We start from the raw sequence: 20,438 nt of genomic DNA, 5'->3' as shown, positions 1-20,438 counted from the left end.
GAGTAAAGTTATTAAGAGTGGCCTCTAACATTAATGCAAAGTTATTAAGAGTGGCCTCTAACATTAATGCAAAGTTATTAAGAGTGGCCTCTAACATTAGTGCAAAGTTATTAAGAGTGGCCTCTAACATTAATGCAAAGTTATTAAGAGTGGCCTATAACATTAGTGCAAAGTTATTAAGAGTGGCCTCTAACATTAATGCAAAGTTATTAAGAGTGGCCTATAACATTAGTGCAAAGTTATTAAGAGTGGCCTCTAACATTAATGCAAAGTTATTAAGAGTGGCCTCTGACATTAATGCAAAGTTATTAAGAGTGGCCTATAACATTAATGCAAAGTTAATGTTAGAGTAAAGTTATTAAGAGTGGCCTCTAACATTAATGCAAAGTTATTAAGAGTGGCCTCTAACATTAATGCAAAGTTATTAAGAGTGGCCTATAACATTAGTGCAAAGTTATTAAGAGTGGCCTCTGACATTAATGCAAAGTTATTAAGAGAGGCCTCTGACATTAATGCAAAGTTATTAAGAGTGGCCTCTAACATTAATGCAAAGTTATGAAGAGTGGCTTCTAACATTAATGCAAAGTTATTAAGAGTGGGCTCACCCTCCCCGGATGAAGTCCACAAACGTGTATTCCGACTCCACTTTGAAGGACAGCAGTGTCACCTTCAGAGGATAGAGAGATGGGGTGAGGGGAGAGAGAGAGAGCGAAAGAGAGAGAGGGAGAGAAAGAGAGGGAGGGGGAAGAAAAATAGATGGGCAAAGCAAAACGTTTACTGTATATGACATATCACATTGGCAATGAATCCTATCTATAAAACAATGAATCCTATCTATAAAACAATGAATCCTATCTATAAAACAATGAATCCTATCTATAAAACAATGAATCCTATCTATAAAACAATGAATCCTATCTATAAAACAATGAATCCTATCTATAAAACAATGAATCCTATCTATAAAACAATGAATCCTATCTATAAAACAATGAATCCTATCTATAAAACAAAGAATCCTATCTATAAAACAATGAATCCTATCTATAAAACAAAGAATCCTATCTATAAAACAATGAATCCTATCTATAAAACAATGAATCCTATCTATAAAACACCGACAGGTGGAGATGGGAAATCTCAACCGATACTCACTGTCCCTGAATTGACGTATTTCTTCTTCTTGCCTTTCTTTTTATGGTTTAGAACCTGGACAAAAACATGTAGGGTAGGGAAAATTATACAGATTGATACAGATGTCTTACAAAAGAGGACTGGGTTTGATTTCACCATATCGTTCAGAGTATGTAGGTGTGGTATGGAAAGAAATTAGACCGAATCTAACATTTTATATTATAAGAGATGGAAGACGGATGAAAAATAACTATTTTCATAGCGGGGATATGTGAGTGTAGTCGTAACATTTGGAAATTGGGAAACTTGAATGGGAAAATCGCAAAAATGATTCACTGCTCATCTCATTATTAAAGATACAAGATGACAAACAGTTGTTTAAGTATTTCAGTTAGAGCTGTAATATAGGAAGCTGAGGATGTGTCCTTAAAGCTGCAATATGTAACTTTTTTGGCGACCCAACCAAATTCACATAGAAATGTGAGTTATAGATGTGAGTTATTGGGGTGGCAGGTAGCCTAGTGGTTAGAGCATTGGACTAGTAATCAAAAGGTTGCAAGATCGAATCCCTGATCTGACAAGATAAAAATCTGTTGTTCGGCCCCTGAACAAGGCGGTTAACCCACTGTTCCTAGGCCGTCATTGAAAATATTTTTTTCCTTAACTGACTTGCCTAGTTAAAACTAAGGTAGAATAAAAAAATAGATATGTCATTCTCATTGAAAGCAAGTCTAAGAAGCAGTAAAGCTGTAGTATGTGCACTATTTCTATGCTTCCCATTCTTAAGTTTTGTTTTTGCATCTTTTACTTTTGGTTTTATGCACAAGCTTCAAACAGCTGAAAATCTAACATTTTTGGTTATGGAAAATATATTAGATGGTACAATGACTCTCTAAAACATACTTGCTTGTTTTGTCACAAACTGAAATTAGGCAAACTATTATAATTTTTTGCAACCAGGAAATGGCGGAGCTATTTCTGCATAGTGCAGAAATAGTTGAAAATGTCCTACATAGAGAAAATGTCCTACATAGAGAGACATAATATAAACCTTTTTATAAAGGTTAAAAAAATATATATATATATTTTTCAGTTGAAAATATTTTTCAACGTCTTGTGCTCACTAGGATACATGCTTAAGTGTTGCAGGCTGTAAGTGTTCCCTGTTCTTTTTTTTACCTCATAGACGTTGAACTGGCTCTGGCCTCTGGAGAATTCTCTGTAGCTGGTGGTGAACTCGCCAATGAAGTCATGACTGTGGGAATAGTTGCGAGAGTAACACCTGCAGCATCTGAAAGAGTACCATACTGAAGGAAACACCAACCCCAGCCCCTCTTCTTCATCTAAATATCAGCACCTAAAGCCAAATAGGACATGCCTGCTTTCAATCGACATGTCCTATTTAGAGAGGAAGCCCCATCAGTAGCCACCATCAGTGAAGAAGGAAGGGAAAGAGGACAGAGAGATGGAGGGAGGGAGGGAGGCAGTCTACACTCCCATTCCCTTAATAAAAAAGAGGACAGAGATGGAGGGAGAGAGGGAGGGAGAGAGGGAGGGAGGGAGATATGGAGGGAGAGAGGGAAGGAGAGAGGGAGGGAGCGATGGAGGGAGAGAGGAAGGGAGAGAGGAAGGGAGAGAGGGAGGGAGATATGGAGGGAGAGAGGAAGGGAGATATGGAGGGAGAGAGGAAGGGAGATATGGAGGGAGAGAGGAAGGGAGAGAGGGATGGAGGGAGAGAGGAAGGGAGAGAGGGATGGAGGGAGAGAGGAAGGGAGAGAGGGATGGAGGGAGATATGTAAGGAGGGAGGAGGTCAACACTCATATTCCCTTTCATGAAAAAGGGAACAGAGAGATGGAGTGAGGGGGAGAGAGGGAGGGAGAGATGGAGGGAGATGAAGGAAGAGATGGATGGAGATAAAGGTAGGGAGAGATGGAGGGAGGTCAACACTCATATTTCCCCCATAAAGAAGGAACAGAGAAATGGAGGGAGAGAGGGAGGGAGGTCAACACTCACATTTCCCCCATAAAGAAGGAACAGAGAAATGGAGGGAGAGAGGGAGGGAGGTCAACACTCACATTTCCCCCATAAAGAAGGAACAGAGAAATGGAGGGAGGGAGGGAGGTCAACACTCATATTCCCTTTCATAAAGAAGGGGACAGAGAGATGGAGGGAGGGAGGAAGAGAGGAAGAGAGATAGAGGGAGGGAGAGAGTGATATGAACACTCTCCATTCTGATATCACATCTGACTTTTTAAAGTTCCAGTCAGTGATTTGTGGTTGTGTGTGCTAACCCTAAACCGGAAACTTATGAGATAGAGTCCCCCTTTTTGAGATTCCCCTCCAGAGAAAGAACGAGGGATGACATTTGAGGGAGATTTGGAGCGTCTGAGGCTCTCTGGAGATGGTAAATGAAATGGATGAAGGATGAAACGAGGGGGGGGTGGAAGAGAGAATAGAGAGAGAGAGAGATGTAGGGAGGGAGAGAGAGACAGAATAGAGAGAGAGAGAGAGTAGACAGAGAAAATTACCTTCCATTCCGGTCCCAATCATACACATCCACCTTGACCGTCCTGGAGAGAGGGAAGATAAGAGAGAAAGATGAGAATCACAGAGAGGTGTGTGTGTGTGCATGTGTGTGTGTGTGTGTGTGTGTGTGTGTGTGTGCGCGCGTGTGTGTGTTCCAAGTCAGTGATATATGAGGCATACAGTAGATCACCCACCAACTATGAAGAATTGTTCAAACATTATTCTGAAATGGTCACACAGATGCATTTTCACTCTCCTTAAAGGATTTACCCAGTCAAACGTATTATGTAAATAGAAAACAATATACTGTTCATTGAATTAATTAACAATATAATATGATTCATTTGTATGAATCACAATTCACAAGGATATCAAAAGCTGTATCCACTAGCAATACATTCCAAAGTAATAGTGTGTGTGTGTGTGTTTGATAACCCGAGATAAACGAAACATCGTGGAACCTCCATGTTGGTCCCAATAACACCAGTGCTGGCCTCTGAGACAATATGGCCGACTGCTGGCATTATTCTGACCACCACAGAGCTCTGTAGTACATCATGCTACAGCAACATTCCATAGTCCTCAGTATTGAGGGCAGACAGGACTTAGTCCCACAGTCTTGCCAATGGCTCAGCTAGCAAGGTGCTGGCAACATCAGAGTTTGATTCTGGCATGGACCATACTGGAGAATATACTGCTGTAGCTTATTCTCATTTTTACATTGCTTGTTTTTTGTATTCTTTACCAGCGCTTTGAGATTCTCTCTGTAATGGAAAGCACAATGAAATAAATAAATATTTATAATTTATTAGGTTGCTTTGGATGAAAGCTTCTGCTGAAATTCCCCAAAATAGCTAATGTGGTCATCTCTTTGCCCTGGGGGCTAAGTGACTTTTGACCTATGCTGTTGGCTGTCTGTGTGTCACTCACCTATCATAGTCTCCGTTACAGAGGGCTCGTACGGGGATGGTGAAGGGCTGCCAAACAGGGTTCAGTGTATTCTTTATCACCTCTGTCTTATGGCAGATGGTGAACCTACAGTACACAGCAAACACAAGGAGCTCTGACTACAAATACTGTACAGGGATGGAAAGGTATTAACCAGAAATACCAAAGAATATGGTGAACCAACAGAAATAGAATGACTTATAAGGGTACAGTCGAATGCACAGGGTCTGAGGGGCTTCCCCCCCCCCCTTCTAGTAATTATATTTGTATGGACCCGAAGAAATTCCTGATGCCAGTGATGGCAAACGAGACACTAATTTTGAACGTCTATGAAGTGGGTACACAGCACACACAAAGCATAGAGGTATCAACCACAAACACCAAGAAAATGAATGCGTTGTTCTCTCCAAAATCAAATTTTGACAGATGTGATACATAACAGACGATGTGGGCAGTTAACTCATCTTGATACACACGCATGCCCACCACACACACATAAACACACACACTCACGTTCCGTCTTCATTGCTGCGGTAGAATACCAGGAAGGGGTCTGACTTGCCGAAGAAGTCTTTTTTGTCCAGCTTGTTGGCACACAACTGCATAGTGGCAATGTCCTGAAAGAAAAGACAAGCCTCAGACAAGTCTAAACATTAAACCAAGGAGGTATTAATCGCCGCCAAATGTGCTTCTATAAAGTTTTAACTCACGGTGTGAATACTTACAGAGCATTCACAAAGTATTCAGACCCCTTGATTTTTCCACATTTTGTTACGTTACAGCCTTATTCTAAAAATTGATTACATTTTTACCCGCCTCAATCTACACACAATACCCCATAATGACAAAGCAAAAACGGGTTTCTAGATTTTTTAGCAAATTATTTTTTTATATATAAAATACTGAAATAAAAAAAATGTACATAAGTATTCAGACCCTTTACTCAGTACTTTGTTGAAGAACCTTAGTAAGCAATTACGGCCTCGAGTCTTCTTGGGTATGACGCTTCAAGCGTTTCTCCCATTCTTCTCAGTAGATCATCTTAAGCTCTGTCAGGTTGGATGAGGAGCTTCGCTGCACAGCTATTTTCAGGTCTCTCCAGAGATGTTAGATCGGTTTCAAGTCTGGGCTCTGGCTGGGCCACTCAAGGACATTCAGAGTCTTGTCCCGAAGCCATTCCTGCATGGTCTTGGCTGTGTGCTTAGGGTTGTTGTCCTGTTGGAAGGTGAACCTTCGCCCAAGTTTGATGTCCTGAGCGCTCTGGAGTAGGTTTCATCAAGGATCTCTCTGTACTTTGCTCCATTCATCTTTCCCTCAATCCTGGCTAGTCTCCCAGTCCCTGCCGCTGAAAAACATCCCCACAGCATGATACTGCCATCACCATGCTTCACCGTAGGGATGGTGCCAGGTTTCCTCCTGATGTGACGCTTGCAATTCAGGCCAAAGAGTTCAATCTTGGTTTCATCAACTAGAGAATCTTGTTTCTCATGGTCTGAGAGTCCTTTAAGTGACTTTTGGCAAACTCCAAGCGGGCTGTCACGTGCCTTTAACTGAGGAGTGGATTCCATCTGGCCACTCTACCATAAAGGCCTGATTGGTGGAGTGCTGCAAAGATGGTTATCCTTCTGGAAGGTTCTCCCATCTCCACAGAGGAACTCTGGTGCTCTGTAAGAGTGACCATCAGGTTCTTGGTCACCTCTCTGACCAAGGCCCTTCTCCTCCGATTGATCAGTTTGGCCAGGCAGCCAGTTCTAGGAAGTCTTGGTGGTTCCAAACTTCTCCCATTTAAGAATGATGGAGGGCACTGTGTCATCGGGGACCTTCAATGCTGCAGAAATGTTTTGGTACCCTTCCCCAGATCTGTGCCACGACACAATCCTGTCTCTGACATGCACTGTCAACTGAAGGGAACTCATATAGACAGGTGTGTGCCTTTCCAAATCATATCCAATCAATTGAATTTACCACAAGTGGACTCCAATCAAGTTGTAGAAACATCTCAAGGATGATCAATGGAAACAGGATGCACCTGAGCTCAATTTCGAGTCTCATAGCAAATGGTCTGAATATTTATAAATAAGGTTTTTCTGTTTTTAATTGTAATAAATTAGGAAACATTTCCAAAAACCTATTTTAACATATTCAAATATAAAGATTTTGCTTTTAACTATTTTTCTAACCAAGTGTTTATGATAAAGGTTGATTCTTGTTTGGAAATGGTTTAGGGGTTGACAGGTTGGATTCAGCAACAAGTCAACGCACTTCTATCACAGTACTATAGCCCTTTTCTGCAGTCAAATCACCAAATCGCCCTCTAGTGGCCTCAAGGGTGGAATATTATTCATATTTTTCTTAATTTGATAATAACAAACATTATTTAAAAAAACCTGCAGAAAATCCAGTGTTTCTATGTCAAAGGGTTTTGTTATATTTCAGTCTTCTGTGATGTATATAAAGTGTAATATTGGGATACAAACTCAAATGTAATACATTTCAACTCTATATCTGAAAATGGTACAGGTGTTCTTTTTTCAAGCCCATTAGTAACCATGTAATAAGATAAAGAGTACCAATAAATGTAATGGTAAAAGTCACTGAAAATTGTAAGCTAAAGCTGCATTAACCTGTTGTGGTCAGACGTTCCGCTGGCGGAACCCCGTTCCGCCTGCAGAACCCCTAGCCAACAGCCAATGGAATCGCATGCCGCGAAATACAAAAACAACTAAAATACCACAATTCAATTTTCTCAAACAATCAACTATTTTACACCATTTTAAACATAAGACTCTCGTTAATCTAACCGCATTATCCGATTTCAAAAAGGCTTTACAGCGAAAGCAAAACATTAGATTATGTTAGGAGAGTACATAGACCAAATTAACCACACAGCCATTTTCCAAGCAAGCATATATGTCAATAAAACCCAAAACACAGCTAAATGAAGCACTAACCTTTGATGATCTTCATCAGATGACACTCCTAGGACATTATGTTATACAATACATATATGTTTTGTTCAATCAAGTTCATATTTATATCCAAAAACAGCTTTTTACATTGGCGCTTGATGTTCAGAAAATGTATTCCCACCGAAAACTGCCGGTGAATTTACAAAAATACTCATCATAAACGTTGACAAAATACATAACAATTATTTTAAGAATTATAGATACAGAACTCCTTTATGCAATCGCTTTGTCAGATTTTAAAATAGCTTTGCGGTGAAAGCACATTTTTCAATATTCTGAGTACATAGCTCGCCATCACAGCGAGCTATTCAGTTCGGGGCAACATAAACTCTGAATTAGTATTAGAAATATTGTATTACCTTTGCTGATCTTTGTCAGAATGCACTCCCAGGACTGCTACTTCCACAAGAAATGCTTTTGTTCCAAATAATCCATATTTATGTCCAAATACCCCCGTTTTGTTCGTGCGTTCAGGTCACTATTCAAAAGGTAACGTGCGAGCGCATTTCGAGACACAAAAAGTCAAAATGTTCCATTACCGTACTTAGAAGCATGTCAAACGATGTTTAAAATCAATTTTTATGGTATTTTTATCGGAAAATTGCAATAATATTCCAACCGGACAATAGTGTATTCATTCAAGGAGAAAAAGAAAAAACAGCGTGCTCGCGGGAACGCGCATATCCAATCCCTTTGTCCTCAGGCAGACCACTCAGTAACTGAGCTCCTATACTCTGCCCAGAGACAGGAGAAGGCTCAATCCACTTTCTGAAGGCTTTAGAATGGAAGCCTTAGAAAGTGCAATGTAACCCCACAGATACTGTAGTTTCGATAGAGAATCAAAAGAAGAACTACAATTCTCAGACTTTCCACTTCCTGCTTGGAATTTTCTCAGGTTTTTGCCTGCCATATGAGTTCTGTTATACTCACAGACACCATTCAAACAGTTTTAGAACCGTCAGAGTGTTTTCTATCCAAATATACTAATAATACACATATTCTCGTTTCTGGGCAAGAGTAGTAACCAGTTTAAATCAGCCGTGAAAATACTGCCCCCGATCCTAAACAGGTTTTAAGTAACCTTTTGGGCGACCCGACCAAAGCATGTAGAAATGTGAGTTATAAATCTGTCATTCTCATTGAAAGCAAGTCTAAGTAGCGGAAAATATGTTCTGTGTGCTATTTCTATGCTTTTCACTCTTAAGTTTTGTTTTTGCATCTTTTACTTTCAGTTTTGTACACCGGTGTTGAATTAAGCTGAAAATAATATCGTTTTGGTTATTGAAAAGATATTTCACAACGGTTTAGACGGTACAATAAATTCTCTACACTGCTTGTTTTGTCACTAACTGAAATTAGGCAAACTATTAGAATTTTAGCAATCAGGAAATGTCAGAGCGATTTCTGCATTTGCACCTTTAACAAGTATGCTGTTAACATACATATCATATTTCACAGGGCAACCTCTGAGAAAGCCAAAACAAAAGACTCTACCGAGGAGGAGCAGCTCAACCATATAAATAGAATAGATAGAACATCACAGAACATTGACTTGAATGGGTATTACCGTTTTAGTAACAACATTTTTATGAGCCTGACATCCTGTGGAAATCACACCTTTCAGAGATCTGGGTGAGGTAGCAGAGTAAACACAACATTTCATCTAGCACGCAGCATGCCCATTCCTTTCTCTCCGAAATGAACGATACACTTTACTATATTCTCTATGTTTGATGATACAGAACTTAACTATGCATTCACAAGTTTTCAGAGCCCAATCTCAATACCCCCAATAGAGATGGAATGAGAATAATACTTCATCTCAATGGGTATTCATCTGTTTTCTCCTCATTCATTAGACAAATCATTCCCAGGAAGTCGAAGTCAAACTCTGTCCGTCCGTCCGTCCGTCCGTGTGTGTGTGTCCGTCCGTCCGTCCGTCCGTGTGTGTGTGTGTGTGTGAGAGAGAGAGAGAGACATAATAACGGAACATGACCTGTCTCTAATTATTCACCCACCAAGAAAAAGAGGAAAACATTTGAGATAGAGAGATAAATACTTCATAAATGAGTGGAATCGTCACTGTTGTTGTTCACTGTCTGGATGTATATTTATTCCAATATTGTTGTCTGCATTACCTGATAATCTTTCACTGCTTGTGTCCCAAATGGCACCCTATTCCTTACATAGTGGGGCCCAAAGGGTTCTGGTCACAAGTAGTTTGCTATGTAGTTAATTCGATCCTTTTGGGACATTACCACGATTTTATATTCTGTCATGATGCTGAATGCATCTAGCCTAAAGTACAGATATGACCTAGTAGAGATATGACCTAGTAGAGATATGACCTAGTAGAGATATGATCTAGCCCGTAGTACAGATATGACCTACTAAAGATATGATTTAGTAGAGATATGATCTAGTAGAGATATGACGAGCCTAAAGTACAGATATGACCTAGTAGAGATATGATCTAGTCCGTAGTACAGATATGACCTAGTAAAGATATGATTTAGTAGAGATATGATCTAGTAGAGATATGACCTAGTATAGATATGATCTAGTAGAGACATGACCTAGTATAGATATGATCTAGCAGAGACATGACCTAGTAGAGATATGATCTAGTAGAGATATGACCTAGTAGAGATATGATCTAGTAGAGATATGACCTAGTATAGGTATGAACTAGTAGAGATATGATCTAGTATAGACATGACCTAGTATAGATATGATCTAGCAGAGACATGACCTAGTAGAGATATGATCTAGTAGAGATATGACCTAGTAGAGATATGATCTAGTAGAGATATGACCTAGTAGAGATATGACCTAGTAGAGATATGACCTAGTAGAGGTATGACCTAGTAGAGGTATGACCTAGTAGAGATATGCTCTAGTAGAGATATGCTCTAGTATAGATATGAACTAGTAGAGATATGCTCTAGTAGAGATATGCTCTAGTAGAGATATGATCTAGTAGAGATATGATCTAGTAGAGATAAGTCTTAGTATAGATATGACCAAGTAGAGATATGACCAAATATAGATATGACCTAGTATAGATATGAACTAGTAGAGATATGATCTAGTAGAGATATGTCTTAGTATAGATATGATGTAGTAGAGATAAGCCTTAGTATAGATATGACCTAGTATAGATATGATCTAGTATAGATATGACCTAGTATAGATATGATCTAGTATAGATATGATCTAGTATAGATATGATCAAGTAGAGATATGATCTAGTAGAGATATGATCTAGTAGAGATATGATCTAGTAGAGATATGATCTAGTACAGATATGATCTAGTACAGATATGATCTAGTACAGATATGTCTTAGTATAGATATGACCCAGGTGAGATATGATCTAGTAGAGATATGACCTAGCCTAAAGTACAGATATGATCTAGTAGAGATATGACCCAGGTGAGATATGATCTAGTAGAGATATGACCTAGTATAGATATGATCTAGTAGAGATATGTCTTAGTATAGATATGACCCAGGTGAGATATGATCTAGTAGAGATATGACCTAGCCTAAAGTACAGATATGATCTAGTAGAGATATGACCCAGGTGAGATATGATCTAGTAGAGATATGACCTAGCCTAAAGTACAGATATGATATAGTAGAGATATGAGCTAGCCTAAAGTACAGATATGACCTAGTATAGATATGATCTAGTATAGATAGATATGACCTACCGTAAATTCCGGACTATAAGCCGCAACTTTTTTCCCAGGCTTTGAACCTCGCGGCTTAAACAATGACGCGGTTAATATATGTATTTTTCCCGCTTTCAATTTTTTTTCTTCCAAAAAAACACATTCTGTGAAGTGCTCAGTTTTTTGGCGGCATGAAGCTTTCATTAGACCAATGAAATTGCCAAACGGGTTAAGGTCAAACAACGTTTTTGTTTACTGTTTAGATTAAATCGAGCGCTCTCAAACTTCCCAGCATTCTGATTACGGTAGTCATTTTGTCACCCTCATCATGGCAAAGACACAGAGAAATGCATATGATGCAGCTTTCAAGTTGAAGGCGATTGATCTGGCTGTTGGAAAAGGAAATAGAGCTGCTGCACGGGAGCTTGGTCTTAATGAGTCGATGATAAGACGTTGGAAACAGCTGCGTGAGGAATTGACTCAGTGCAAAAAGACAACTAAAGCTTACTGCTATTTTTTATTTTTTTTGTTAGAAGCCGTGTTTCGTTAAAGCCTATTTATTTTTGTTACAAGCCGTGTTTCGTTAAAGCCTGTGTAAAGTTAATTTGTTTCAATGTACCTGTAGGCACCTGCGGCTTATAGACGTGCGGCTTATTTATGTTCCAAATAATATATTTTTTTAATTCAGTGGGTGTGGCTTACATTCAGGTGCGCTTAATAGTCCGGAAATTACGGTAGTCGAAAGTAGAGTTATGACCTAGTCTAAAGTAGAGATATGACCTAGTCTAAAGTAGAGATATGACCTAGTAGAGATATGACCTAGTAGAGATATGACCTAGTAGAGATATGACCTAGTAGAGATATGACCTAGTAGAGATATGACCTGTGATTGTCTTGCTCTGTGTTCCCTTTTTATTTTTTATATTTTCATTATTTCCATCTCAAATCTTTGTGTGTGTGTGTGTTAATTCTTCTATCCTTGTGGGAACCTAAAGTCCCCACAATCTCAATCTCCCTCGTGGCGACATTTCCCACATCCCCATGAGGACAAAGACTATTTTAAATTTAGGGATTAGGTTTAGGGTTACAATTAGGGGTAGGGTTAGAATTAGGGTTAGGGTAAGGGGTTAGTGGTTAGGGTTAAGAGTTAAGAGTCAAGTTTAGGTTTAGGTTAGGCGTTAAGGTTAGAGTTAGTGTTAGGATAAGGGGTTAGGGAAAATATGATTTTGGATGGAAATCAATTTTATGTCCCCATGAGGATAGAAGAACAAACAGTTTTGGAAAAAGTACCCAACTGTCATACTTGAATAAAAGCAAAGAAACCTTCAAATAAAATGGCTAGTAAAAGTGAAAGTCACCAAGTAAAATACTACTTAAAAAAAGTTAAAGTCTAAAAGTATTTGGTCTGAAATATACTTAAGTATCAAAAGTAAAAGTACAATTATAAATCGTTTCATATTCCTTACATTAAGCAACTCCCACACTCAGACATCACTTACAAACAAAGCATGTGTGTTTAGTGAGTGTGCCAGATCAGAGGCAGTAGGATGACCAGGGATGTTCTCTTGATAAGTGAGTGAATTGGACCATTTTCCTGTCCTGCTAAGCATTCAAAATGTAACGATTTCTTTTGGATGTCAAGGAAAATGTATGGAGTAAAAAGTACATTATTTTCTTTAGGAATGTAGTGAAGTAAAAGTAAAAGTATCAAAAGTATAAATAGTAAAGTAAAATACAGATACCCTAAAAAATTACTTAAGTAGTATTTTAAAGTATTTTTACTTAAGTACTTCTTAAGTACTTTACACCACTGAGAACAAAATGTGTGTGTGTGTGTATGTGATAACCAGAGATAAACTAAACAACGTGTGTTTTACTGACCCTGCAGTTACTCAGTTCCTCAGCGGTGAATATGATGTTCCCACACTTCTTTCCTGGGATCCCACTGGAGAGACAGACAGTTCAGGGAGAGGAAAGAAAGAAATACAAAAAAATGATAAGTACTGGTTTCGGGTCCTGTGTGGGTGATTTGTGTACATAATTAGCTATTGTAATGCATGTGGAATGGATCTATTAGTGTGCCTCTCTGTACGCAATCATGTGTACATGGTATGGAAGGTCGAGACTATAGCTCACCTCATGGTAACAGTTGTGGTCTAAATAGTCAACCCTGATAACTTTACTACCACACCTTCAGACTCCAAATCAACAGGTCAGAAAACAGCCCATCACTCCACATTAGCACACCACATAATACACCCAGTGGAATAGGCCTGACCTCAGATCAGATTTTGGGATGATTAAATTATCTTTCATATAAACAGACCGGGGCAGTCCAGGGAGATTCTTCTCCTCCTCCACACATGTTCTGAATCCCAAATGGCACCTTATTCCCTATATAGTGCACTACTTTTTACCAGAGCCCATAGAGCCCATAAATAGGGAATATGGTGCAATATGGGACGCAGCCATAGAACATAGATGAGGGGTTACCATTCAATCCAAGCAGACCAATTATATTTAGGGCCTATTGGAGTTTCTATCAAATGATGTATGAGGTGATCAGGGTAATTATAATGACATTAGATTGAAAAATAGAGGCTGGATGGGCTAGTGTTAAGAGGGGAATCCCTATTTAACAAGGGGGCAGCTTTTACATTTCTGGTATCGCTATTGATCAATTTGTTGTGAGCCATGGTTTGGGAACAGTTTCATTAGACGTGTGTCAACGACAGAGAGAGGATAGAAGCATCAGGTTTCTCTTCCCAAGAAGATCATTTATATAGAAAAACAATTCACAATGCTTGACCTTTTAATGGCATCAGACCAAGGCTCTGCAAGATTTCAGTTCGTCTCTGTGGATGGTTTGTCCTCTGACAAATCAATTGTACGTTTCGGTGTTCCTCAAGGTTCTGTTTTAGGACAACTATTGTTTTCACTATATATTCTACCTCTTGGTGATGTCATCCGGAAACACAATGTCAACTTTCACTGCTATGCGGACGGCACACAGCTGTACATTTCGATGAAACATGGTGAAGCCCCAAAATTGCCTACCCTGGAAGCCTGTGTTTCAGACATAAGGAAGTGGATGGCAGCAAATGTTTAACTTTTAAACTCAGACAGAACAGATGCTAGTTCTAAGTCCCAAGAAACAAAGAGATCTGCTGTTGGATATGATAATTAATCCTGAAGGTTGTTCAGTCGTCTCAAATAAAACTGTGAAGGACCTCTGCTTTACTCTGGACCCTGATCTCTCTTTTGACGAATATATCAAGAATATTTCAAGGACAGTTTTTTTCCATTTTCGAATCATTGCAAATATCAGAAACATTTAGTCTAAAAACGATGCAAGAAAAACTAATTCATACTTTTGTCACTCCTAGATTAGACTACTGCAATGCTCTACTCTCCGGCTACCTGGATAAAGCACTAAATACACTTCAGTTAGTGCTAAACACGGCTGCTAGAATCTTGACTAGAACCAAACAATTTTATCATATTACTCCAGTGCTAGCCTCTGGCTTCCTGTTAAGGCTAGGGCTGATTTTAAGGTTTTACTGCTAACCTACAAAGCATTACATGGGCTTGCTCCTACATATCGCTCTGATTTGATCCTGCCGTATATACCTACACGTACAGTACGGTCACAAGACGCAGGCCTCCTTATTGTCCCTAGAATTTCAAAGCAAACTGAAGGCTCATCTCTTCAGTAGGTCCTATGACTGAGTGTAGTCGGGCCCAGGGGTGCGAAGGTGAATGGCAAGGCACTGGAGCGACGAACCGCCCTTGCTGTCTCTGCCTGGCCAGCACCCCTCTCTCCATTGGGATTCTCTGCCTCTGACAGTATTGCAGGGGCTGAGTCACTGGCTTACTAGTGCTCTTCCATGCCGTCCCTAGGAGGTGTGTCACTTGAGTGTGTTGAGTCACTGACGTGATCTTCCTGTCCGGTTCTGCGCCCCCTCCGGCTCGTGCGGTGGAGGAGATCTTTGTGGGCTATACTCAGCCTTGTCTTAGGGTAGTAAGTTGGTTGATATCCCTCGTCGGACGGGGCCACAGTGTCCCCTGACCCCCCCGTCTCAGCCTCCAGTATCTATGCAGCAATAGTCTATGTGTCGGGGGTCAGTCTGTTATATCTCGTGTAATTCTCGTGTCTTATCTGGTGTCGTGAGTGAATTTAAATATGATCCCTCTAATTCTCTCTCTCTCCCTCCCAGAGGACCTGAGCCCTAGGACCATGTCTCAGGACTACCTGACCTGATGACTGATGACCTGATGGCTGTCCCCAGTCCACCTGGTCGTGCTGCTGCTCCAGTCTTCTGCCTGTGGCTATGGAATCCTGACCTGCTTACCGGATGTACTACCTTGTCCTGGACCTGCTGTTTTCAATTCTCTCTCTCTCTACCGCACCTGCTGTCTCGACCTTTGAATGCTTGGCTATGAAAAGCCAACTGAGATTTACTCCTGAGGTACTGACCTGTGGCACACTCTACATCACTGTGATTATTATTTGACCCTGCTGGTCATCTATGAACATTTGAACATCTTGAAGAACAATCTGGCCTTAATGGCCATGTACTCTTCTAATCTCCACTCGGCACAGCCACCCCTCAGAACCTGGTTCCTCTGTAGGTTTCTTTCTAGGTTCCCGCCTTTCTAGGGAGTTTTTCCTAGCCACCGTGCTTCTACATCTGCATTGCTTGCTGTTTGGGGTTTTAGACTGGGTTTCTGTATAGCACTTTGTGACATCAGCTGATGTAAAAAAGGCTTTATAAATATATTTGATTGATTGATATTTATTTTGGCATGAATCTGCTTCCATGAGATTGTTGAGTAACAATGGTTGACACAACATTCAGAATCAGAACAAGTTGACAGACGGTCAAATCCATCATGTAATCGAACGATTTTCTCCATCCACTTGGCATTCCATTATACATATTCTAAGAGGGGCTATAGGATGATTAACACGCTTGCTGTGAGATCTAAGGGTGTTGTCGTAAATACTCTTGCCACACACACACACCTGTCGGGTTGACAGCCTCTTTACAAGGCTGTCCACAATGCTTACAAAGCCCTCGCAACTTCTCTACCCAGGATTCCAGGTCTTCTGTATTCTCTGCTAAGCCACTGTGACAGCCTGATTACTTCACAAGGGCACACTCAGATTTGGTTGCTGTCAGAAAAGACACCCTAACACCCTTGGTTCTGTTAAACACACATGGACGCACATATAAGTACAAACCCGCACATACACACACACGCGCACACACACAAACAAACACACACACACACACACACACCCTCTACCTCCTCCACCTCTTTGTAAGTACAGTCACGCCGGCATTGTGATGAGAGGCAGGTAAAAACTCAGACAGCAGCCATCCAAACCATAATTCATTCACGTGATTTTTTTTCTTCCTCTGTTATTTTTTGAAATCCTTTTTGCCTCCTTCCACCCTTCCTCGTTAACAAGAAGCCCTAATGTTGATGATATATGAGCTGCCTCGCGTCTCGACTTCTAATGACTTCCACATGTAGCATGTTAACATGAGACCTTCCTTTGACATTCAACACGTCCCAATTCTTCACCCCTCTCCCGAAGCGTGCACTTGAATATTCACTCCCTGTCATGGATTTAAAATCTTAGGATTGGTTTAAGTATTGGCTAGTGGGATTTTTCCACCATTGCAAGTGCACACTTCTGGAAAAATGAGGAGAATCAAGACATAGCCAGTCTCTCGCCCCCAGGCCCAATTCAAACACTACCTGGAAGGCTGGATGTCTCTATTGATGCCTTGTGAAAATGGTTTCATCCAGGGGTGCAACTTTGGATAAAAAATGTGGTGGACATAACTTTTACACTTTTTTAAATTTTAAATCCAGTCGGATAAACACTCCAAACAGCCTACCTGACCGCTCAGAGGCATCCGCATGGTCCTAAATCACACAGTTGCCTTGTTTTGTATCACATTCCAATGATAAAACTGGGGGGGGACAAAAATTGAAAGTTGCGCCCCTGGTTTCATCTCAGGGATATATTGTAGAACTGCAGCACAGCAGGTAATAGAGATGGTCAATATGACTGAAGTCAATACGTCAATGTCATTTTAGCAAGCCATGTCACCAACCATCTCAGATTGTTCTGAAATCATTTCTGTAGATAGAAACTGATAAGATTAGCATTCTTGAAACATAATTTTGTTGAGATATAATATGATTGCACCCAAATTGGCCATTTTGATAGGATTCATATTATCTTCCATAAATACATTACCAAACATCCAATTCGGACTATAATTCTTCCTAACAATGAGTAAGACATGAGGAATCCCCCCCAAAAATATCAGTTCTGTATGTCTGATAAGTAGTATGGAGCTGCAGCTTGGAGTATTGTTTCTTCAACCTTTGTAATGTATTCCCTGGGAATCTGGTGATAGTTTCCTTCTAACTTTTCTTTGCAACTTTGGGTAGAAAACCAATTGCTTTTGCTCATGATTAAAATAAATTGTGTGATCATTCTCACAATTAAAGCCCTCCATGAAAGCAATTCAGTTTGTCCACGTCTTAGACACATAATTTGTGTACAGGAAACGACCCCTCTGTTTGTGGTTTATTCCCTTAAAAAAAAGGTCTGGATTAGTTTTACCATTCTTGGCGATTGGTGAACAGGCAAACCATTAGGCTACAGCAGTTCTAATGGTTTCAATGTTATGGTCTCTAATGGTCTTTAACGGTAAAAGTCCCACTATTTTTTTGACTATTCAAGGAATTGAAGCATTAGGTTGCTAGGAGAAGGACAAACTAAATTGCTTTCATGGAGGACTGGCTTGACTACACAATTGACCACACTATTTATTTTCATCATGAGGAAAAGCTATTTGTTTTCTACCCAAAGTTGTAAAGAAAATGTTGTGTTCCATTTAATTAACACAAGAGACCAGCAAAATGGATAAAGGGTGTGGTGGCAGTAGCAGGAACAGCGGCATCTAGTGGTTAAAACCTGGTACTTTCACACCTATTTATGGTCAAGAATGCAAGGGACTTTAACCTGTTGGGGCTAGGGGGCAGTATTCTCACGGCCGGATAAAAAACGTACCCAATTTAAACTGGTTACTACTCTTGCCCAGAAACGAGAAAATGCATATAATTGTTGTCCTTCTGTTGCATCTCTATCGAAAATACAGCATCTGTGCTGTAACGTGACACTTTCTAAGGCTTCCATTGGCTCTCTAAAGCCGCCAGAAAGTGGAATGGGGTGTCTGCTGTCTCTGGGCAAAGAACAGCAGCAGAGTTTGTAAGTGGTCAGCCTGGGGACAGTGAGACTGAGATGCGCGTTCACGAGACTTCTCCATTTTTTTTCTTTCAGCCTTTGAATGAATACAACGTTGCCCGGTTGGAATATTACTGCTATTTTACGAGAAAAATAGCATAAAAATTGATTTTAAACAACGTTTGACATGCTTCTAAGTACGGTAATGGAATATTTTCAATTTTTTTGTCACGAAATGCGCTCGCGCGTCACCCTTCGGATAGTGACCTGAACGCACGAACAAACAAAACGGAGCTATTTGAATATAACTATGGATTATTTGGAACCAAAACAACATTTGTTGTTGAAGTAGAAGTCCTGGGAGTGCATTCTGACGAAGAACAGCAAAGGTAATCCAATTTTTCTAATAGTAATTCTGAGTTTAGTGAGCCCCAAACTTGGTGGGTGTCAAAATAGCTAGCCGTGATAGCCGAGCTATGTACTCAGAATATTGCAAAATGTGCTTTCGCCGAAAAGCTATTTTAAAATCTGACATAGCGTTTGCATAAAGGAGTTCTGTATCTATAATTCTTAAAATAATTGTTATGTATTTTGTGAACGTTTATCATGAGTAATTTAGTAAATTCGCCGGAAGATTTCGGTGGGTATGCTAGTTCTGAACATCACATGCTAATGTAAAAAGCTGATTTTTTATATAAATATGAACTTGATTGAACAAAACATGCATGTATTGTATAACATAATGTCCTAGGAGTGTCATCTGATGAAGATCATCAAAGGTTAGTGCTGCATTTAGCTGTGGTTTTGGTTTTTGTGACATATATGCTTGCTTTGAAAATGGCTGTGTGATTATTTTTGGCATAATCTAATGTTTTGCTTTCGCTGTAAAGCCTTTTTGAAATCGGACAATGTGGTTAGATTAACGAGAGTCTTGTCTTTAAAATGGTGTAAAATAGTCATATGTTTGAGAAATTGAAGTTAAAGCATTTTTTAGGTATTTGTATTTCGGCCACGCGATTCCACTGGCTGTTGACTAGGGTGGGACGTAGCCCATAGAAGTTAATGGCTTATTTCTCTGAACAGGGGAAGAAAACCATCACCAGATTCCCAGGGAATACATTACAAAGGATGAAGAAACAATACTCCAAGCAGCAGCTCCATACTACTTGTCAGACATACATAACTGATACTGTATACTGGTTGTTCTTTTAAAATAATTTTGTATAATTTTATTGGATCATCATGTCTTACTCATTGTTAGGAAGAACTATGATCCAAATCGGATGTTATGTACTATATTTTTTGAAGATTATATGAATCATATTAACTAAAATGGCCAGTTTGGCAGCAATCAATTAGCTTAATTTCTCAGAGATCAAAATAATATTTCAACAAAATAATGTTTCAGGAATTGTAATCTCACCTGTTTCTAACTACAGAAACGATTTCCAAACAATCTGAGATGGTGAGTGTCTTGTACCTTTTGAGGTGGAATGACTCAGGAATGTCATAGTGTGTGAAGTGCATTTCTAGTTGCCAGTGTGTGTGTGTGAAAGTGTGTGTTTCCAGCAGTCTCCACGCACACACACCGTTGTCCTCCCACTGCCTGCTGAGGTTCCCCTCTCTCTCTCTCTCTCTCACACACACACACACACACACACACACACACACACACACACACACACACACACACACACACACACACACACACACACACACACACACACACACACACAGGCTCCATACTGAGTCGCATTGCTAAAACTGCTGTGTAGATGAATGTTATGTATTTTATTCATCCTCCACAGCTTTACAGTGGGGTTCCCCCACCCTGTCAGCAGGTACTTAGTTAAAATAGCTGGGCTACAGCACGTTGGCGGGACCCCTGACTGTCACTGTTGTATAATACC

At 39.9% G+C, this 20,438-nt stretch overlaps 1 protein-coding gene across 2 annotated transcripts in view; it reads right to left on the bottom strand.

Moving 5' to 3' along the window:
• LOC115150143 (copine-9) overlaps nt 1-20,438 on the bottom strand; it is a 138,597-nt gene that overhangs the window by 32,623 nt on the left and 85,536 nt on the right. Inside the window, exons 9-15 of one of the 2 annotated variants that reach the window (XM_029693107.1) lie at nt 13,137-13,200; nt 5,123-5,226; nt 4,592-4,696; nt 3,664-3,705; nt 2,314-2,425; nt 1,156-1,209; nt 606-667 (exon numbers count right to left, since the gene is read on the bottom strand). In XM_029693107.1, the coding sequence (XP_029548967.1) occupies nt 606-667; nt 1,156-1,209; nt 2,314-2,425; nt 3,664-3,705; nt 4,592-4,696; nt 5,123-5,226; nt 13,137-13,200 (543 nt within the window). The remainder of the gene's footprint in view (nt 1-605; nt 668-1,155; nt 1,210-2,313; nt 2,426-3,663; nt 3,706-4,591; nt 4,697-5,122; nt 5,227-13,136; nt 13,201-20,438) is intronic. The other variant, XM_029693108.1, reaches the window with a different exon arrangement.

The sequence above is a fragment of the Salmo trutta genome, chromosome 16, assembly GCF_901001165.1.
Source record: "Salmo trutta chromosome 16, fSalTru1.1, whole genome shotgun sequence".
NCBI classification, from domain to species: Eukaryota; Metazoa; Chordata; class Actinopteri; order Salmoniformes; family Salmonidae; genus Salmo; species Salmo trutta.
The sequence above is the reverse complement of the archived record's forward strand: the minus strand, read 5'-3'. Positions and strand labels throughout refer to the sequence as shown.